This window comes from Vidua macroura, chromosome Z (genome assembly GCF_024509145.1).
Source record: "Vidua macroura isolate BioBank_ID:100142 chromosome Z, ASM2450914v1, whole genome shotgun sequence".
Classification (NCBI taxonomy): Eukaryota; Metazoa; Chordata; class Aves; order Passeriformes; family Viduidae; genus Vidua; species Vidua macroura.
The window spans coordinates 44,796,893-44,820,902 of record NC_071611.1 but is presented as its reverse complement, the minus strand read 5'-3'; the positions used below and the strand labels follow the sequence as shown (position 1 = coordinate 44,820,902).

General features: G+C 37.2%; 1 protein-coding gene across 1 annotated transcript in view; it reads right to left on the bottom strand.

The window, feature by feature from the left end:
* The window catches only part of KCMF1 (potassium channel modulatory factor 1), a 44,148-nt gene that overhangs the window by 17,089 nt on the left and 3,049 nt on the right, over nt 1-24,010 (bottom strand). The window contains 1 exon segment of the mRNA XM_054003203.1: nt 4,154-4,321. Coding sequence (XP_053859178.1) covers nt 4,154-4,321 — 168 coding nt within the window.

The window sequence follows — 24,010 nt, the reverse complement described above, 5'->3', positions numbered from 1 at the left end:
TTATGGCAACTAGATGGTGCAAGAGTGAACATGCACAGCCAGAAAACACTAGAGTTTTTAACTGTTTTCAGTGTTCTCATACTGGCTCCAATGATAGTCTGAATCTCAGGGGGAAAAAAATCAAAAGATCTTTCAGAGTACCTGAAAAAGTCCATCTTCTTGCAGTATATTCTGCAACATTACTACAGTACCTAGGAACTCTTAAGAACTGATCACAACTTTCACAGAGGTAAACAGTATGTGACTTTTTCCATGCTGAAAGGATTATTCATGGTGTCAGCTGTCCACCACAAACAATTTGCTTGCAGCTTCAGGCAGTGTACTTAAGTGAACTCCACAGATACCTGCATCTAGACAGTGCTGGCCAGAGTGGTGGTGGGATTTAATGATACAGGGTCCTTATCATCATAGCAGATAGATTTTGGGCAAATGACTCACTGATCTCCATGTACACTTTTAAAATCAGAAAAATGACAGTGACTTCCTCTGAAGTGCTTGCATCAGTTTTGCAACAGAAGGATTCCCCACTCTGCTTCCTTTTCCTTGATAAAACTCTTTTTTCACTAACTGTCCACTTTCCTCCATATCCTAAGCAAAAACTCGAAGTTTATTGCTATTAAAATATTTTCATATTGACACAAACCTGTCTACAGTAACAGTATTGAAGCTTGTCAATAGCCAAGTAAACTACAATTCACACACCCAGTTACACTAACAGCCTTCCAGTTTGTGTTTCTACTAACATCTTCCTTACTTCAGAACATTCCCTACTCATACTGTCATCATTACAAACACTCTCCTTTCATTTGACTTCCCACATCACCAGGAAACTCCTGAAGACTTTATTAGTTATGTGTTTGTCCTGGTTTCAGCTGGGATAGAGTTAATTTTTCTTCACAGTGTGAAGTATAGGGTTATCTTTTGGACTTGTGTTGAACACAAGGCTGATAATATCAACATGTTTTTGTTACTGCTGAGAAGGGCTTATAGAGAGACAACGCCTTTTCTGCCTTTTGCACTGCTACAATAACAAGGAAGTTGGGATGCAGGGGAGATTGGGAGGAGACACAGCCAGGACAGGTCACCCCAGCTGACCAAAGGGAGATTCTGGACCATATGACACCAATGCTCAGGAGATAAAGTATATGAAGGGGGGAAGAAGAAGGAAGAGGGCATATTTGAAGTGATGTTGTTTGTCCTCCCAAGTCACCATTAGGCATGATGGGACCCCACTCTCCAGGGATTTCAGACTACTTGCCTGCCTGGGGGAAGCACTGAATTAATTCCTTGTTTTGCTCTGCTGGTGTGCACCATTTTTGCTTACCCTATTAAACTGTCTGTCTCAAGACAAGACTTCTACCCTTTAGCTTTTACCCCTCCAATTCTCTCCCTGATTCTGCTGGTGGAGAATGAGCAAGTAACTGTGTGGAACTTGGCTGCTGGCTGGGAATAAACTACTTAGTTGCCAATTTTACCCTTGAGATTATTTTCTTCTCAGACACTAATATCTAACCTTGGGGATTTTTAATACCCACTAATACAACTATCCTAACAACCCTGAATCACGTAATTTTAGACTGCTTGTACCATTTTCTAATTAAATTTAACATTTCTTAGAGCCTAATTTTTTGCATGTTCCTCAAAGTCACATGATCTCCTTGGTGACACAAGACCCTTTGAAAAGTCACCAGTTTCCTTAAGCATCTGTACAATACTGTAATGTACACGCCTTTGTATGTTTTCTACTCTAAATCTAGAGTATTCTAGAAATCTAAAATCAAAACATTTTATGAATGATGTCACAGATCTTCCTGAACTCTAAGGAAAATATCATTTATCAACTTTCCCAATTCATTCTCCATTCTATAAGCTTACAAGGTCAGTAGTAACTCTGTAACATCAGACTTTGCTGTGGCTCACAATTTGGTGATATGAATTGTTCTGCAGTTAATCAAACCTGAAGACTTACTGTAGAGCTGAGCTGTAGTATTTTCTTTCCTGACACTAGTTCTGTGGTAGCAATGCTTGGATATCTAGCCATATGAAATTTACAGACCTTGTTTTCTTATTCTCATTTAGAGAATACACAACATAAACACCAAGCAATATAGAAGTTGCCCTTCAAATCCTATTACCCATCTCAGTACTTCATTGTGAACCTTCTTCATGCATACTTAAATAGTAAAAAATAACACCTCTGTGTCTCTACAACACACACACATAAAAGGCATTAAGCCAAAGGTACATTTATCAAAAACTTATGAAAGAGAAGTACTCAAGCAGCAAGAAACATGGTCATTCTCAAGTTTCCGATTATAGGCATTTTTAAAGAAAAGTATAGTTTAGAACAAGCTCTCATTGCAGCACATTAAAATCTCTGACATTTAATATTAGTATGTTTCAGTCTTCTTACCCCTGTGATTAGTATTTAGTACTTACAGCAATGCTGTCCTTTTAGCCCATGTCTAATACCCAAAAATAACTGTTGCTAACAGGTTAAGAAGTTTCAACTGTGCATTTGAAACAGTGACCTCAATCCCTAATACTGTACACAGAGGAAAAAAGAAAAGCCCGACAAGAAACATGTGACTTAAAATAGGGGTATGCATTTTTGATAATGCAATAAATTATTTCCTTTTGAACCACCGACTCCTGTGACCTGGATTTCTGAAGTCATGACCAGGCAGTCTCAGGGTAACAGGAGCCCTGAGAATTAAAAGAAAATTGAAGACACCTTCATGTAACAGTTGTTTTAATAAACTGCATGTTTCTCTATGTAGCTATTCTCAAAACTTTAGACCAATAAAGTATAAATTTTACCTCTGTTCTAATTAAAAAGGTAAAGAAGTTAGGACTTCAGCTTTTGAGAAATCATCATATTTAAAGGATTCAAATTACAGCTACAATCACTAGGAAGAAATACTGAAATGCTAGTCCCATGTGTTTGATATCAAAAGAAAATACATGTCCAGCATCAGCAACATCACAGAGCAGCTGATTGTCACAAAATCATTTCTCACAAGTTACAACCTATTTCAACTACGATGCAACAGAAACAACAAACTGGACAGGACATGTTACAGACAGGTAATATGATAACTGGCTCTCGCAATTAGAGGATGAATATTGTGTGTATGTTAAGAAAAGTTTTATTGATGCATGCTTATGCTATTGTGGTTTGTTGTTTAGATGTCTGCTGTTCTCCCCATGGTCCCCTTTCCCCCCTCTTTGCTGTTGTCTCTGGACAGCCTGCGTTGTCCGGGACATGTGGAGAGAAGGCGTGTACATGTGTCCCTTGCCTGGGGCAGCTGGGAATGGAAAAGCTTGTTGCTGGGAGGGATGTGGCATGACAACACCTGACCTCCAATCAAGTTGCAAGAAAGTAGTCTCCACTACTTTAGTAGATGGTGAAGAAGAGCTGACTGACAGACTTTGGGAGGGGCCTGGGTTGCCTGATGCAACCCCCCCAGGCATATAAAAGGTGGAGCAGCAATTCTGTGGTTGAGCACATGGCAGTTTATTTCCATGCTCCCAGTACTGTCCTTTTTCCTTATTCAGTCCTTTGTTGTATTTTGTTATGGTTTAATAAACCTTCGGAATTTTTAAAGTGAGCAGTCATTTCTCAGAGACACAAAACCAATTATTATTTATTTTAGATACTGACAAGGCTTTACAGTTAGAAATAACTCTTGGATTAGGAGATCTTCAAAGGAATTCCAAAAAGACTACCTTCTAGTCCTTACCACTAATTTCTCATACTCATTGCAGCCCATCACTACCTTTCCTATACTTACAGTCTCATAAAAACCACAAATGAACAACCTTCCTACAAAATCTCACCAGGATTTATTTTCTGCCTGTAGGCTGTGGCACTTTTAACAGTAGTCACTGTTATTAAGTGTATTTATTAGTCTGATAATCTGCTGTAATTAGACCAAAAGAAAAAAAAGCAGAAGTACATATGCAGCAGTTAAAAAGAAAAAAAAAAAAGCAATTCTTATATCAAAGAAAATATATCTGCTTATTAGAACTCAAGAACTTGGCCCTTATTTTTAATGGGGGAAGTGATTAATAATTAGAAACATGAAAATCAGCATTATGTTTATGGACACAATACAGCAACAAATCACTGGAGTTTGAAATGATCACTTACCAAAATCTACTCTTGTTAGTATGCACTGCATTGGATGGTCAGTTGTATGCCTTGTTGTCGTTGCACCACTTTCATAACAAGTTGCACAGAGATCGTAATCGTAGCAAATTAAACACTTGTACCGGCGACCTCGAAAATTTCCTTTTAAACATGCATCACAGCTGACACCTGTAAACAAATAAAATTGCTTTAAGATGCAACAAATGCACTTATTTTTTATGAAGAAGATTTGTTGCTATTGCTTCTCAGTAACTAATAAGAGCCAACCATGTCTGACATGTGCAGCTGACACAAGACTCAATTTTTAAGTGCTTTTGGGTCTTTAAAAGACACTACTCTCCCAAAATTAGGATCTTGAATTCTTGAAGTAAAGCACACTCAAGCACCTGAAATAGTATCAGGTTAAGTTATAAAAGCTCTTTGGCTGCATCTTCCTGCAGACATCTTTACCTCTTAGTATTGACTGGTATTTTGACTTTTCAGTCAGGAATTGTGAGCCTTTTAAAAGGTAAATTGTATAATATCTGACCAAGTGGAAAGAGAAACAACAACCAAATCAACCACTGCCAAAAATGTACTAGTTTTCCAGCCTATAATTCAACACTTCCTAATATTTTAATTCTGAATAAAACTACAGCCAGACATTTCATGCGGTGTAGAAATTAGGACCTTTTCCCATGTTTTTTTAATTTAGCCTGCATCAGTTCTCTCCATTCTATTTCTCCCTTAAGCTCATTCTTTGCAATGTAAAGTAGTCACACTCGTGCATGTATCTGAGAAAAACTTTATAGCTTCAAGAAGTTTTCATTTTACTCTATATGGTTTCAGTTCTCTCTGGATTGCCTGGTTAAGTGCAGAAGTGACATAATTTTGTAACCTGCAAAGGTTAACACAAACATCTTTCAACTGCAGCAGCGAATTAAGGGCCTTCACAAAAGAAACCACTGTGTACAACCAAGGCAGGATCTGCATCAACACTTTCTTTTGCCGTCACTTAAGGTTTCTTCTTCACAGTTTGGTAAAAGCACAGACAATTTTAGAGCAAACTGCCAGAATAAAAGAGTCACATTAGCCATATACCTATTTTTTTTTAAGCCTAGTTGTCAGAGGACTGGTGTGAGTTACAGAATTTTTTTTGCATTTGTTTCTACTACTCTATTCAGTAGCATCTAATATAAGCTTTACCACAAGTAATTCAGAAATACATTAATAAGCAATTTCTTTTGAATCTCCCCAATTTGTTCAAACAATTGCATCATTTAGAGGAGCAGTGAGCAAAATTATTTTATCACTTTTGCCTTTAACTTCTCCACTTACTGAGACAGCTTGAGGCACTAATAGCTTCTAATGTCTAAGTATGGTGCTAACGTGAATACTGAACTTATTTTTTATTCACTTCACTGCTTATATATTCTGAGAGCATCACTCTACATGGAACAGCACATAAGAAGAAAGTATCTCCAGAATCTTTGTTAATAGCTGAACTATGTTTTGAGGACGCCATGTTACCATCTTCAAAGTTGGTTTGGTTGACTTAGAAAAGAAAAAAAAAAGTCTTTCTCACTTAACTTTCTCTTCCCTGAAGTTTCATCCATAAACTCTGAAGGATTTTTAACAATCTGATAATTTAGACACTGACAGCAGGCTAGTTTCTGAGAGCACTAGCTTGCTAACTCTGCAGCCTTAATTTCACTGCTTCAGTTAGTTTGTTTGCTTTTTTCCTCCCACAGAGAGACCCACAAAATTCTACCTATGCAACATGCAGATCTCCCCAGCAATGGAAGCTGGACATACAACACTTAGCAGCTACTGGCAGCATTTCGAGTCTCTTTGTTGCCTACTAAACTTTCTAGAAAACAGCTGATCTGCAAGTCAGTTGATTAGAGCTGATTAGATATCACACTGAAATAAGCAGACTAGTTTAACCTAGAGTCCATGTCAAACACTAACAGCTTTTCAACTGACGTACTAACCCATGCTTCTCCAGAAAGTAGCATTTTTCCCACTCTTTTAATTTAAGTTTGGAACAACTGATTTAATGCAGATGTAAGCCTCTTTGCAACAAACACCTGTCATGTGTTCTCTCTTTACATCATTCCTACTTGAAGACAGACCTTTTTAAGAAGCTCTTTTATTGCATAAAATTTACATATTTTCTTCACATCAACACTTCTCCACGTTATTCCAAACTGCAATCTCCAAATATGATGTGATATTAACTTCAGGGAAATTCACTCATAAACATAAACCATAACTATGTTTGTATTTAAAACTTTAGAACATTTGGAGTGAGAATCTACCAGATCTTCAAACAACAGATAAACTTCGTTATTTAACATCAATTATTAGAACACCTAAAATCTGCTTCAAAGAGAAAAACTAATATTAGCATAACATATCCCTATGGCTGGTGAAGTCAAACCAAGAAAATACCAATGTTCTAGAAACAGTGTTCTTTCTACATCTCTTAAAGTTGGTATTTTACAATCACCAGAATCTCTGCTCTGAAGAACAGGCTGGCAGCAAGGGATTTATCAGGTTATGCTTATATCCTTATTTGTAGCACAGAATGAAAACTGCAAAAGGGAAAATTATTATATTGAAATTTAGGAGTTAAACACATGGTTAAATCCCCAGATCGCCCCTTGAATCCAGCAGGATCTCTTTTCAGAAATTATGTTACTTATTTTTCCCTTTTTATAACAGGCTAAGCAAAGTCAGGCCTGACAGTTCTTCCTGTTCCTTTTCAAGCCTATTACTTGGCTGCCAAAATCTTGACTACCTACCCAACATGTAATCTAGAAACTGAAATAACCAAATAATTTCCTGCCACCTTATTCTTTCTACTATAACAAAAGCTTTTGATTTTAATCTTTTACACTTTAATTTGTATCAACTTAAATTACAAAAGTTCAATCTGCACAAACCTCAAACCTCCAAAGATAACATTTTACTTAGCACAGCATGTCTTTCAGTATGTGTCTATCCAACATTTCCCTGCATTTACCTTACATTTCCAAGTACAGCAGGTATGTAACAGATTCAAGACTGTCAGATTAAACAGGATACATCCACATTAATCACGGGTTTTGTGAAAAAAAAACAAAAAAAAAAACAACAAAAAAAACCACATTCTGGAGAAGTTCACCTTAAAGCAGGGAACAAAAGCACAGACCCAGCCTAACGAAAAGCATGAATAATCTGTGACAAGTATTTAGATACACTTCTGACTTGCAACAACCGTTACAATTGACTTCTAAAAGACCCACAGAATGAAATCTTATTAAACCCAAAAAATTTGCTTTTCAATGAGAACTTCTGATTCACCTTATGGAAAATACTGGCTTGGAATGATTAGAGTAAGAAATAACCATTTTAGTTACAGATTGCATTACATTGTACATGATACTGGAGGCATCCTCAAATTTTCTTCTACTTTGTTACTGGTACATAAGAACCAACATACACTGCATAACATAGATCACATCTAATTAAAACCTTCCTGATCAGTGTAAAATGCTCTTTTAATGCAACACTGTTCCACCGGAGGACAGCACTGTGCTAAAAATCCAAGGAACTTTGGTTCACCTTTAACTATCAAATATCAGATTCTGAAAGTTTCTTCAGAAGTATTCCCTTGCAACATCAACTCTCAGTCTCTCTAGCCTCATACTTTGAGTGCAGTGAGTCAGGACATACTTAACAGTCCCATTAACAAAGTATGTTTTACCCCTTCACTAAGGAAGTCCTACTACATTTATATCAAGCCCACATCTTCTTTTCATCCAGGTCAATTACTTCAGCATTTTACATGTTGAATAGTTTGCTGAGTGATTCTAGAAAAAAAAAAATCAAAAAAATGTTCTTCTCCAACACATTTCATATTTTAATACTGATAGCCAAACACACTTTGATCTTGTAACACTGAACTGGTTTTCCTAGAAATTAACTAAAATTAATGTAACTGGTCCTGGGGTTTAATAGATACTAAAGAGAGCACATAATCTGAATTCATAATAGAGAGAATAACACTGAAAAAACCATATGGTTCAGATACTATATACACCAGGATCAATTTGTATTTACAATTACAAGCAAAGCTATAAGGTAACATCAGTGAAAGTGTCTCTAATATCCCAAGCCATTACCAACTTGGATAGACACACATTTGTAAAAAAACCAAAGGTTTTCTCCCCTACTTGGTGTCCTCAGAAACTAAAGGCAATCAAAACAAGGATATTAAAAGCTGAATAATCAGTCCCAGACAAAAAAAATTACCTGAGAAATTGTAGAAAATTCAGATTTTTTTCTTGTAATGAGCATATGGTCAAAGATGAGTAATATAGAGATACTGAAATAGGTTCCAGCCTCAACATGAGGCCTTGAACTTTATCAATACTTTCAATGTACTGGTGCATTTTTAGAAATTTCCAAGAAAATACCACTCATTAGGAAACATTTTAAACACATATGAAGCCAGCATCTGAAGTATTCCAACAGTGAAAACAATTAGCTCCAAATAAAAATATTTAGTTATTCTGCTGTTCCTAAGAATTAAAATCCTTTCTCTTAGCAATACACTCAAAGACACTAGTTTCATGGGTAGTTATCAGCACTTAGAATTCCTATCAGTAGCTGAATATCAAAAATCCAACCTTCCAGCCAATTCAGGTACTGTTTTTTGTTCGTCGGTGCTCAGAGAGAGAATCACTGTATTTCTTTAATGTACAACACAAATACAAAATTAGGCAATCAGTGGTTTCTTCTCCAGAAAGAAAATGCCAGCTACTTAAGAATTTCTTCCTAACTTATATGAAGTACTGAAAAGGTTCGCCCTTCTAAAGACTGAAAGTATTACATGCAAGAGTACCACTCAGTTTCAAGGGACTTGACAAACTTTAATGTTTCTACCTTTTAAAAGCCCCAACTTAAGCATGCAAATGAAAATTAAAAAGTTGTGCTGCCTCTTTTGTGGTACAAAAGTTTGCAACCTGTATACTGCATTTTATTTATATATTCTGAAGATCATACATAACACTACTTTTAAAATGCATCCAACGTGTTTAAGTGTAAGAGGTCCTTCTTGGTTTGTTCAGTTTTAAATAAATTTGCTTGACATTAACTATCTCATCTGTAGTCTACATGCCACACAGCAAGTCCAAAACTTAAGATATTCTATTTAAGCAGTTCAGTTGTTTCCAAGACTGAAGAAAGGAAAATATATGCCATTTTATACTTAATAAAGAAGAAATGACAATTGTTTCTTACTTTAATAGATTCACTTCTTAACACAGACTACTGCCTAGTTTGAGAGGTCAAATTCTAAGAACTTTTGCTGTTTCTGTGAGCATTTCACCAGAAAAATCAACCAAATAGAATGTTCATTTTTGTTTACTTTTCCTCATGTTTACTAAAGCAAACTGTGAAAATAAATATTAAAGACACCTACAACACAGAACCTACTTCATCACACTTGCAGCTGTAAGTACAGAAAATTCGCACACTATACCCTTGAAATAATCAAAAACTCTCTGTTCCCTTACACAGCCTGTGTGTAACACGGCTGAACATGCAGGATCTTCTTACAGCCAAGTGGAAGAATTAACCAGACTAAAAAGAACTACTAGAACTGAAGTCGCAGGCAGATATGTTGTTGACTTGGAAATGGGAAAAAAAAAGGGCGGAGGAAAGGGAGGAGGAAAGGGCGGGAAGTGGGCCTATAAAAGGCTTTTGTTTTCTTCACTGCACTCCTCCTTCCTCTCCGGAGTCTGGAGTAGAAACAGACACCTGAATGTGCTCACCTCTCTGTTGTCAACAATCTTCATGAAGCCCACTTGCATAATGCCTGATACTTAGAATCACAGAATCATCAGGGTTGGAAAAGACCTTTACAGTCATCAAATCCAACTGTCCACCCAACAACACCACTGTAATCCCGTAACAACTAAACCGTATCACCCAAATCCAGATGCATCTTGGATACCTGGCTCCCCTACCCCCCTTGGGCAAATGATTGCAATTCCTAAAGATTTTTTTCTGATATCTTATCTGAATCTTCCCTGTCTCAGCAGCCGACCATTTCCTCTTGTCCTCTCACTGCATACACGTTGGAAGAGACAGACCCCCATCTCACTACAACATCCTTTCATGTAGTTGTAGAGCGTGACAAGGTCCCCCCTGAGCCTTCTCAAGACTAAACAAACCCAGCTCCTTCAGCCATTCCATTTTTCTGGACATTTTGAAGCCTTGTTGCCCCTCCTCTGGACACATGCCAGCACCTCAATGTCTTTTTCAAAGTGAAGAGAAAACTTAACACAGTGCTCGAGGCATGGCCTCAGCAGTGCTGAGGTCAGGGGGACAACCATTTCCCTCGTGTAAAAACAAAGAATTGAACAGTACAGCTAGCTCAGCAAGTTTCTGCCTTGATCCACGAACATCAGCCAGCCTGCTTCAAGAAGAAGTTTTTTCCATTTTTGCTTTCACATTCCAGGTTGTGGAAGTTATGCACACAACTGTTTCAGTCATCTTGGGCATCAGGAACCAGTGATTAGTAAGAACTTGCAAAACATGCCCAACTCTATGCAGGAATCATGCAGGATTTCTGGTCAAGCCAATCTGGATTTCCAATTTAATATTTAATACTACCTCACATGTCTCTTATCATTCAATTAATATGATTTAATTTGGTCATCAAAACCATCACAACACAAAAACCTGCCAAAGTACTATAAATACATTAAAAATAAACAGATTGCAATGGAGCACAGGAAGTTTGTAATGTGGCAGCAAAGAACTGGCACCAGACATGATTTCATTTAACAACTCTGTCAATCTGGAAGATGGCTAACAGCATGTGAACTCTATTAACAAAAAAATACTTACACTGAGAAAGCTACCAACAGCTCCAGGGCAAAAAAATAACAGTAAAAGCACTAGGCTACATCCTCTATCTAGTAAAATCAATGGCAAAGTTTTTCACTCAATAGGACAGGACCATGTTCCTGAGTTTGTTTCAGGATGAGACAACAGAAATGCACTGCTCAGACAACCACCAGCTAAAAGAGAATTGGGCCGAGGGAAAGTATATCACATGCAAATGAGTTTTACAGGTGTAAGAGACATGAAAATTAAAATCCTAAAAGGAAATTAAACAAAAGAACTGGTGCTTCTCTGTAGCCCCCTAAAAATTAATTTAAAATTAACACATTTTCTGTGCTCTCAGAAAATAAACATTTGTGCATTTTGGATTGCTGTTATTTAGGAAGAGTGGCATAAAAAGGGAAAAACACACAAGGAGAATAAGACACATGTTCCATCAGGCTTGGGAGACAACTGAGTAATACACAGCACTTGAACAGAGAAAAGTAAACATGCTTGAAGAATGCTTTTTCTATGAGCCACTGTTCCAGGCAGAGAAGAAAAAAAGCCACACAACACCTGGTAGAGGCTAAGAGAAGCTTAGCTGAAATTAACTATTTATGTACACCTTAGACATAGCTCTGGCGTAAGGAATACACACTCAGCTTTACCTCCTTTTGCACTATTAAACTCACTCATGATCCTTTTACACATTATCCAAATAGGCAAACATAGCAACTTTTTCCCACACTGTGGAATGGGGAAAAGGCAAGATTTATCACAGGCAGTAATGCAGAAAGTAGACAATACTGGCTGGGAAACCAAAGAGCTGGAAGTGAAAGACAGAAGTCGTCTGCATGCAGCAAATGGTCCAGCTTTAGTAGTAACACTTTGTTACTACATGTCTTGTAATAGCTCAGACTTGAAAGACTTGCACCAAGTGGTCTGGAAATACACACTTTTCAGGTCATGAAAACACATCTAGAAAGCAGTTGGAAGAAGGAGGGGAAAAAAAGCAAGTGGTTCTTCTTGTCATTAAAGAAAGCAGTAATGCCTAATACAAGGGAGTCACACCTAGATTCCTCCAACCAACTAAGGCCATAGAGAGGAGCATAAAACCACCTTCAAACTTAAAGACTACCTTCAAAATCACCATTTTGAATAGCATCACATTATCATAAAAGGAATTTATCTTGCCTTAACACCACAAGAGGTTTAGTAACTTGTAAAAATAATTAAGTCTCTCTGAACACAACACAGAGGGGAAATAGGTTAAAATCCTACAATTTATTAATTTAAATAGTTTCTATATTCTATCCTGAGCTTTCTCAAAGCACTTTTCATACTCTGAACATAAACAGACTGCCTTGGCAACTTTTCTTCCCACTCTCTGTTACATAGAACTGCTTCTCAGGTTGAAAACATGTCTCCAGAAACTACAATTGCTTATGATAGGAAGGCTATACCAGAAGAGCACTGTGGGAAATACAGTAACATAAAGCAAAAAAGATTTCATATCTACTTCCATCAGGCTTTGAGTTTATTCCCATTCCTCCCTCCTCTTCTTTCCAATTCTTCACAGCAGACTTCTTTCCTCATTCAAACAATCACAGAATGGTCTAGGAAGGGATCTTAAAGATCACTTAGATCCAACATGCCTGCTGCAGTCAGGGACATCTTTCACCTAGACCATCTTTCACCTAGACCAGGTTGCTTCAAGCCCCATCTAAACTGGCCATAAACAATTCCAGGGGTGGTGTATCCACAGATTCTCTGGGCAACCTGTCATAGGGCCTCATCATATTCAAAAGAATTTTTTTTAACATCTAATCTAAACTCATTCTCTTTCAGTTTGAAACTATTGTCCCTTGTAAAAAGTCCCTCCCCACTTTTATTGTAGGCTCCCTTCAGGTACTGAAAGGCCCCATTTAGGGTAGCCCTAAAGCTTTCTCTTTTCCAGGCTGAACAATTCCAGTTCTCTCAGCCTTTCCTCATAGGAGAGGTGCTCCATCCCCCTAACCAGCTGGTGGCCTCCTCTGGACTCACTCCAACAGTTCCATGTCCTCCCTCTGCTAGGAGCCCAGAGTTGGATGCAGGGCTCCAGGTAGTGTCTCACCAGAGTGGAGGAGAAGGGCAGAATCCCCTCCTCCCCCGCTGCCCACGCTGCTTTGGATGCAGCCCAGACACATTTGGCTTTCTGGGCTCTCAGATCACGTCCAGCTTCTCATCCACCAGCATCCTCAAGCTTTTCTCGGCAGGGCTCATATGTTGCTCGTATGTTCCCTGTATTGGCAACACAGTCATTTGTCAGCCATAACAAATGCCATACCTTTCCCCTTATTCTTCTCATTAGGAAAAGTTTCACCGGGCTTTATTACCCATAGTTTCGTCTTTCTTGTCACCTTAAACTGTACATGCATAAAGAACCAAACACAATCAAAGTATTATGTTCTGGAACGCTTCCTTGATAGTCCTGATCATCTCACATATGTATCCAACTTACTTTTAAGAAAAATTTACTAACCACTCTATTTGAAAATAGTATGTCACATAATTTATCTAAAGAGCTTCCAGTCTATCACTAAACACTAAAACCCATCACTAATTTGTAGATCACAGCTCAAAAGTCTTCTGTACTTCAGTATTTTTAATGTAATTAGCTCATCTTCTTAAACAAGACTCAGATGTTTTACTTTATTTGCTCAACCACAAAATAAACCAGGTGTCAGTAATATAGCATTTTATCAAAACAGATAAAACATACCTCACTTCATGATTTAAGAAAAAAGGAGAGGAATTGTCAAACACCCTTTACATCTCACTACTTACTATAGGCTAAGCTACTACACCACAGCTACATGAAAAGGCATGAAATAGCATTTTAAGGATAGTAAAAAAAAAAAAAAAAAAGTAACAAAAATCTGACAGATCTCCAAGGAAAAGTTTTAAAACAATCTATTAGGGAAAAAAACCCTATAATACAAAGATACTAGTGAGGAAAACCTAGAAAATGAAGCAGGGGAAGGTGGACATATGAGAGATATTTTAGATGTTTTACCTTAATTTCTGCCTCTTTTCAGACTAACTTATAAGCTCTGTTCTCCACTGACCACTGGACACTGCTAGAATTCTACACAGAAAGGTGTTTTTCACCCACTGAATGGTTGAGCTTCTTCAAGTTCTCAGATGTTGATGAGCAAAATCATTCATCCTCAAACTTGCATCTTCTGAAATTAATACCTTCTTTAAACACGTACATTGTTTTTTAAGACTGCCTTACTGCACACTGTGTTGGATTCTAAAGTTCGATGTGCGTCAGACATGCAACCACAAATATACAAAGTCTCCTAGTCTACACATAACTGTAAACTAAGGCTGGGTATGAAGGGCTGATATCCCTTAAATTTCCCTTGACAGTCTTCCAGGTGATGTCACTGGGATGCATGGATGAAGAGACACCTTCAGCTCATTCAGCTGAACAGGATGTCTACAGTTGTGGTACAGCTTCAAGACAGCTGTTAATTTTAACAGGTTTTCTGAGCTCTCAATATATTGACTTGCAACACACCAGCTATCACAAGACAGTAAGCACTAGCTACTTTCCTTCCAGGTTCTTCTGCATGTGCTAGAGTTGGCAGCTACCTTACTTCACTGACACACCTCTTAGCACAGCAGTCAAACTCAGCAGCAACTCAGCACTTTTTACCTTCACAAAGCTCATGGTTCTGTCAGAACTATAAATTTTTTTCAGGATGAAAGAGGTATGTCAATGCACCTGAAAGGCTGTACACGTAAAATATATTTTACAACTAAGAGGTTTGTAAGAGTTTTTTGATTTGCAGGCATTTTTCAATACAGTAACAGACACAAATGTTGTAACTTAGAGACTATGGTACAGTCAATAGTGAGTCTATTTTTCTTGTGCACAATTACAGGATGCCTACAATTATTGCATGAGGAAAACTAAAGGACCCAATTATTTACACACAACTTGTTTCATCTTCTTTAACCCTAATGCTTGCTCAATCCTGAACACAGGCCTTCAGGTTTCCTCTGCAGTTTCTAATTTCTGATATATTCTCGAGTCCAGCAGCTTCTCTAATGTTTTTCAATTAACTAGAACACACTACAGTACAAACTTTTAAATTTGCTATACACTGTCAAGATCTCCAAATGCTCAGCACTGTGAAAGAACATGCAGGCAATGTCATCTTACTGATTATGGACATTTATTGCCATGCCCTACTTCAACAAGCTAAGAAAGTATCTGCTTTCTTGGGAAGTGGTAATATTTGAAAAAAGACATTTAGAAGGAAGGAATAATAGGTTTCAAAGAAGCTCAACACAACATTTAATGCAAGCATGACAAAAGTGTTCATCAGCAGATGACTTGAAATACTTCCCCGAAGAGATACATCATGGTACTTCTAAAGGTTTGAGCCTGGAGTCCTGCACCTCATTCAACTATCATCTTGAAATTATTCAGTCTTGGCTAAATAAATGTATTCTGCCATGCAAGTCCCAACAATCCATTCCTTCACTTTCTGGTCATTTTCTTTTAATTCCTCATGCTTCCACAACCAAAATATTAACTGAGCTTTGAGGCACGGTAAGAATGATACCTCACAGTAACTGGTTCCAATACTTAAGAGCTGGATAATATTCTAACAAACTATGAGATAACTATGAGATAAAAAATGAGAAACTTATTAATATCCTCCATTTATACTTTTTTTTAATGTGACATGAGTTAAACTTGAGAGTTTGTATCTTGCAGATTCTCTGCTTCTAAATAAACTTCAGACAGCAATCTGCAACAGCACATTATCAGCAGCAACCTCTACCAATAACAGTCAATTATTCAATTATCTACACTACAAGGACGAGTTTATATTCTAATTGATCTTTACTCGTGTATCTTCATTTACAAAGCCATTCTTCTACAGCAAAATCTCAAGCTGTTTTCTCTGCTCATCACAAATGTCTTTCAGAATAAGGAATACTGTACGTTGTCAGATCCTGTCTGCCATTTCACAGGCCTTATGGCAAACAACCTTGGAAAGACACCTGAAGATCACAGTATCCATTCTTTCTGAATTCAGGATGGCAAATAGGCTTTTATGCATCTTTGGAATCTTCTAAAATTGAAGATAACCATTCAAGGTTATCTTCAAGGGAGAAGAGAGCTGGAAAATGTGTCTGAACTACTCCTGAGTCAAGGCATTCTGCAGTTTCTACTCCATCTTCTTAAACCTGCAAGGTATCTAATTAATATAATCAACAGGTCATTGTTAACAGCAGAAATAACCAACTTTCATATGCACAGTCAGAGATCAAATTACACTTACCGACATTTTCGTCTTACCAGAACAATACAAATGATAGAAGGAAACAGGTACAGAATCAAAATCATCTGAGCTATTTTATCCACATCTAGACTGAAAAAACCTTAGTCATTACATAGAAAGTTCTGAATTCTCTACAGTTTTGTGAAGCTTAGATGTCTTTCTTCAAAGGCATCCTTGAAATCACTTTCCCAAACTTCCTTTTCCACAATTAGTCTCAAAGAGTCTCCTTTGGACATGTGAAAAGTAATACCAGCAATAATTCAGGGGGTGAAGATAGTGGCCTTATTTGCTCTCAGGAAGTAAAGACAGAGAGGAAACTCTAAGCTGCAGAGGCACAATTATGTCAGTCCAGATGTGACCTTTGTCCCAGCACTACTACTCTTGGTAATACTTCATCGGTGGATCATAAGCTGCTTCTCACTACATAGATTTTCCACTTGCAGAGATAATCCACACCTCAGCTTGCATGCTGAAATACACACAACAGCTGTACACTAAAGACTACCTCGGCATTCCTGCCTACATTAAAAGCATATACAAATATGCAGTAATTCAAACATTTGCTTTGTTGAGTAGAAGTGATGTGATGGTATCCTGAGCACAAAGAAGCCTTTGTGCCCAAACCACAGATTTCTTCAAAGTTAATTTCATTCTTTCATGAAAGACAGTCCAACTGACAAGGGTTTATCATCAAAACTCACAGCAGGTTAAAATTCATTCCAGGTGAACAACAATTTCTGAGCATGCACAGCTAATAGACACACATGCACACACAGAGGTAAACATGCAAAAATGTATTTCCAGTAAAACTGAATGTCAGTTCTTACAAGAATCATTTATTTGGAGATAAAGACAGAAGCTATCGACAATCACACAAGAGGTCCTTACATGACTGTATACTAAAGCATTTGTGACCTTGAAAATCATGTATGATCTATTGCTGCTGGAGCTAGGATACCTGAGATACCTATCAAGCACCCAGAGTATCACCTGTTTAACAGTTCACAGCATTGCTCTCAACCAGGCATCTCCAGGATGCTGCTATTCATCTGCTAAGTTATTCTAATGTTGTTCTAGGCACACACCCAGGTGTTTATTTCTAGAAGCTGACATGAAGTTCCTCCCATAACATCAAGCATCCAGAAAGCAACTCTATTGGTTTGAAAACTGGTCTGGAAATTTCTTTAAAATTACAATCCTAATATGAATATTGATATTTTTATCTGTCACATTAATTTATGCTGATTTCTACACTGTTTATACATAGATTTCACCTCATCCTTTCAAATTTTTAGAGTAAATACAGTCTCATAGAAGGAGCCATTAGAAATCACCTGCAGTTAAGAATACTGGCTGCTCTAGTATCAATGAGCTAACGTAAATAGCATTTACACTAGGAATCAACTGTTACTGAAGAATTTTGTAAACAATGACTCTGCTCAAGAAATAATTAAAGAATACATCAGTCATAACCTAGTAAAGCTTTCACGACTAAAGGCACCTCATCTCATCAACCAACCAACAAAACCAAACCATAAATCCATCTTTGTATCTGGCTGCCTAAAACCCTTCCAACAACAGCTTTTTCTCTGAAATAAGCAAGGGCAAGTTGTGCACCGAGAAACAGCAAAGCTCTGCTTCTCGAAGAGACTTACAGAGGCAGGCATTAAATTTCTATTGCACTTGCACCCAAAAGGGGTATACAGCTTCCCAAGGGGTTGTTGAAAATCCCACCCCAGAGCACTCAAAGGAGGAAAGTAGGAGAGGGAGAGCACAGCAAGGGGAAGAAAGAATAGTGACAACAAAATAAGAGAGTAAATGATAAGAGATCAAAGACAAAAAGAAAGAAAGCAAAGATAATTTATCCTACCAGAGACAGCACCTCTTGTCAGTCAAGACAAGAAACATTGCCTCCCAAAAACAATCTGGCACGAGGAAGTGGCAGAAGGGGAAAAGACCAATCTGACCTGAGGTAAGAAAAAGAAATGCAGTTATATATTTTTTTAGAACTTTGTTGTTTCATCTTACTTTTGCAGCATATTTTTAAAATAACTTTATTAATTTTTTTTTTCATCTGGATTTTTGTCAATTATGACAGTGGGATGATATAAATCAAATGTAGAACAGGATAAATAGTATTTTGATAAAAATGAGTAACTAAAGACAAATTTTAAGTAATGTAGGAACATAATATGAAGTGATAGCGGCCAACAATATATGCTAGTGAAATGTCCCAATGAGTAAAAAGTTTGGAAGAAGGGAATTACATCTATAAAACTCACTGCAATGGAGTACAAGACCACTAATTTCTACCTGCAGGAGACTTTGCTGACTGCCTACTGCCTGTTGGCAAGATAAAATCTACACCTGATATCCCATGTGGACATGGGAGAAATATCAGAGTTTCTTGTGTCCAAGTTCCAAGTTTATTGCAACAAAAAAAGTTGTACCCCGGTCTCCAACTGAAAATGGAGTGACTTTTAGAGACAGTCTCCTAGAAGCTCCAAATAAAGCAATCACAACTGAAAGAACACAAACATTAAATTCACTGCATGGTAACAAATGAGCAATAAAAAGGAACGCTCATAAAAGCAAATCATAGACTATGCCTAAATTTTTAAAAAAATATTTAAACATTAAGAACAAAAGAAAATAGAAATTCCATCAAGGGAATCCATTCACCCTCCCCCATCAACTTATTCAAACTACAATCTCATAACAAACCTGGCAGGCGAAGCAGAATCATTGCTTCCTAACATGTCAGAGGCTCTAGTGACTTCTAGCCATACTTAACAATTAATTCCAAACTATAACAAATAACTTCAAGTGGTAGAAATAAAGCCATTACCCGCCCACACTTTGGTACACAATTCCAAGGCTTCTGTGTTGCTGCCTCACAATTTTTATTTGGCACAGATCTCACTTCTAATTTTAATAAATGACAATAAGCCACACAAAACTTTTCAAGTAGATCTGAACTGAAACTTTATACATATTTTTTGAATATGTTTATACATATTTTCTGAAACAGTGAAACTAATGAGTTTGCCTCTATGCTTCACACTGAATTCCAAATGCTTACTTCACTGTGTCAAAACGCTACACTGAGAAAAAATGTGGACTAGATATACAGAAATCCATTGCAGTAAGTTCAAACCAGACACTCAACTGATGCTTAAGGGAAAGGGACCTAAGATTTAAGATCCTTGACAGCCACATTTGAATCAGAAGTAGTTAAAATACCTAGAGCAGAAAGTTTAAGATAAAATTCAAAGCTTTAACTATTAAATCTGGATATGAGGTAGCTTCAAGAACAATCAATTAAAAAAATCTCCATAATCTCATCACACAGTATATGAAAAAGCAGTTCAATCTTATTCCTTCCCTTGAATTCATGAGATTTCTTCTTGCATTTGAAAAGGGAGATCACAGATTATCTTTTCTGCAGTGATACCTTTCTTTCACATTCTCTATCAGCCTGAGGCAAACACCTTTTCAATTTCTTATTGCCTGTACAATACTTCCCCCTCACACAGCTTTACCTCCTGAGTCACTTACAACACTATGCTTGAGTTTTCTAAACTGCTCACAGTACCTTAACAATGTTAATAATGTTGTTTCTGTATGAGTGAGCAACACTTCTGCCAATAACTAAGGTTTTGTACACCCTTCTCCATTATATCTCCATTTTCAGAACCTACAGCTACCAAATCTGCTCATCTGTTATAAATCCTGTAGAGGGGAAGAACATATTGCATATGGAGGATTTAGCCCAAATGATTCCAGGAACAGAAACAAAATGAAAGTTCACTACCTTACTCACATTAGAATATACATATCCAAAGTATCTATCTATGGTCAGAATCTATCAGATGTCATCTAACACAAGTATATTCCTTTCTTAAAAAATACCACCTTACTCAGTGGGTGTATGATGTTCAGTAAACAAACAGGAGAGTCCCTGTTTGTTTCATCCTCCTTGGTCAGCCTGAGCCCTTAGTTATCACAGAATTCAAAGAAATTTGCACTGACTATGAATTTTCTCACTGCCTTTTCTCTGCAAGCATTTTATCTACAGCATTTCAGTGTAGCCCGAACATCAATGAATTCACTTTAGCAACACTTCTAAGCAAGATCTCACTTCTCTTGAAATAGAGGGAAACCACAGCATGTAAAGAATAAAACTCTAAGTCTGCTGAACTCAGTCACCCAATCTGAGATGCTAAAGGATGGATTTTTAAAAATTCTTTTTTCAAAGCTCACTGCTCAGTTAATACAGTTGCAGATGTGAATGTTCAGATCCCAAAATCACAAACCAGGTCTTCATAAGAAACAAATGGCTAACAGCTACCTGTGAATTCCTGACAAAGTAACTTACCTAGTAGTTCACATGAACTGCAACAGAGGACAGGACAGCTGATCCAGCTTTCCACAATAAAGCTCCACTGTCAACATCTTGGCCATCCTTTCTTTCTGTAATATCTCTATCTGCTCATTTGCTGTACACTTCCAAACACTGAGCAGTGGTCTAACATAGAGAACCCTCCTGCACACCCTAAAGAATGCAGGGTGGTGTGGAGTAGGTAATATGGAGCTGTGTACAAAATAAATATACTCAAACAAGGTTGAATTATTGCTATCTCTGCAACCTGTCTCTGGTACATCCCAATTCCTGAGCAACATTCTTCAAATATGCTGCTGTGTCCAGCAGCTTCTTGAATGCATTAACACTTTTTGTATTAGTCACGGCTTTGGTTTCGTATTTAACAATAACAGAAGTAAGTAAAGACAAAACAATGAACAGTGAGACCAACAACTCTCCCTCAAATGTTATCAGTAATGTAAACATGCAAAAGTATTTGAAAAGCTTTCTTCTTTTTATTTAACATGTATGAATTTTATTTATCCAGTACCACTCAAGCAATTTTCCTGGCTCTATAAATTTCCCCTGAATCCCTTTGTGTTCAAATCAACATTTGGAAGAGAGCTTTTTCACCATTTGTTTTCTCTCTTCACCCCCACCCAATAATGTTAAAAGTGTCACAGTTCTGTTCCAATTTTCCTGCTTGAGATAGAGGCTATCAGCCTTTCAACATCAGTAGTTTATATCTGATCTTTTTCTCCCTTTTCCCATGATGGTGTCATTATTTTTTATAAAGATCTGAGAGAAAAAACTGTCTCCCTTTACAAACATTTTTGGAGGACCTTGTTCAAACTCTGCAGTATCAGCAGCAGCTTGGTTCACATAGTTTCCTAAACCAGAGACAGAACCCTTTTATTAAAACCTAGCTTCCATAAAGCCAATAAGTATCTTACCAGTTAAAATATGAATTGTTTCCAGCTCTTTTTATCATTAAATGATAATTCACTTTCCTACTGAAGTCAAACAAGTTTAATGAAAAAGCAAATTACTGTGTCAAAATATTTCCAATCACATTTACAGCTGTTTACATTTAATGTTTACATTTTTGTGCCTAAACATGGCTCTCGCTAGTCAAATTGTCACACTAATTCATTTTCAGATACTGCACTATATCTGTAATTAGATGCTACCATTAATATACTACCATAGAGTAAAACTAACGAAGTATGAAACACTTTGCACATACAGCTAGAAAATGCTTTGAAAGACTCAAATATTAGTGCAAATTCAAAAAACCTCACCATTTTATATTATACATACAACTTAATCTGGACTTACATTCTACAAAAGAGGTCTCAATGGCAGCAATATATCAAGGAATTTATGCTTACTCTATATTGTGAAATACAGCAAACTCCTTGTTTGGAAAAGATGCAAGCAAAGTAAGCACTGGAAGGCAGCAAGTTGTAACTGGTGTCACAGAGGCACATTTCGTTACTACATGCCACACTTAACCAATGAATCTTGAGTACTTCGTATGAAAAAGATGTAGTCTTGTTAAGTGAATTAGAAGTTTTACATGCAAAAATATATTAATTTTGCATTTTGTGTGGCACCTTTATAACTGACACCATATGAAGTATTAAGTTATGCATCAACTGGCTGAGCACTGGAGTTTGTAGTACCCTTCTGCAGCTCAAGTATGACACAGCTATTGCATCATTACAAAGAGCAGAAATTACTCTTGCTAGTTAGGTTTTCAAAAAGTTTGTTTCAGATTAAGTTATATGTTTTGTATTGGGACATTATAGAAAATAACACCAACTCAGACTCCCAGTTTTTTTACTGCACAACTAGAGGACTGGATCTAACACTACCCTTATACTAATGGTTTTCAAGTGGTTGGTATATATTCAACTCTAACTATGATTTCATTAATTTCAAAGATGAAGTTACACGCATTTCTTTTTAAAAATTTACTTATTTACTTTTCCACTACAAATAAGCACTTGATTTCAGTATCTCTACGCAACACATTTATGTATACACACAAAGAAAAGGAGCACAGAAGCACTGGCTCGCTCCGCAAAAAGGATCTTAAAGCCAGAGAAGAACATTTTGAAAGGTCATATGGTCCTGACAGCCACTGCTCTCCCCTCCTACTGTGTTACCAACATCCATTCACAATTTACTTCAAGTGGGACTAGATTACCTACAGACCTTTACTGATTTGTAAGAAATACTGACAAATGGGGACCTGCAAAAAAACCCAGCACCTGCATTGCTGACAGCTCTTTGAAGCTTAAAGACTACCTCCTTTAGTGAGAACAAGCAGAAAAGGATGGTACTGGGTCTGGGAGTGAGGCACAGAGCATGAGAGATGGAGAATTAAGTGATGCAGGTGATATGGAATGGGGAGCCCTCTGGAGATCCCAGCTGGAGGGAATTTGAATCCAGGCCAGTTAATGCTGTTGCGACCTAGTTCCACAAAACAAGTTGCAAAAATGGTCTTGGTAATGATATTCCTAGAAGTTGCAATTCTTGATTTTTCTGCTGTCCTGGGTGGTATCTATTGCCAAATAAGAGAATCATTGCCACATGATCACAAAAAGACATAACCTGTAATACGCAAAATACCTTCTCATAAACTTTCTGGAGCGTAACAAAAAAAAATTACCTACCTGTTCCTTGTAGGCTGTCAAATATTACACCACCACATATTCCTCCACAGAGGGGCTAACCCAGAGAAACACAGCATATTGATCCTAATAAAGGGAACAACATGAATACCAAGACCAGGGAATGACCTCATGTTGCAGTCTACAAAACCAAAGGCTAGCCTCTTAACACCAAATCACAGAACAAAAATGTTTTTTAAAAATTAGAAAAGCCTAGCAATACTGAGAGATATGTACTTAACTCTTGACAGCATTACCAAGGAAGTCTCTTGAACATTGAATAAACACATTAAAAAAAGCAACACTAATTCAAATTCCAGTTGGTGTCCATTTTCCTGGATTTGGGAGAAACAGGAGTCTGGACCTCATGTGTGAAATGAAAGCACAGTGAAAAGGAAGGCTGTGGTGAAACCTTCTGTGAAGAATAACAACATCTCACTTTTAAAAAAACAGCAACAAAGTCAACTAACCAAAATACCCCAAACAATTGTTTTGTACAATTTATTACCCCAAAGAAGCAGTCAAGAAAGCCCAATGGAAAGTAAATCTCCATCAGATCCTTTACAGACTACTCCAAGTCCCAAGCCTTTTGAATTCTAACTTCTCCAGC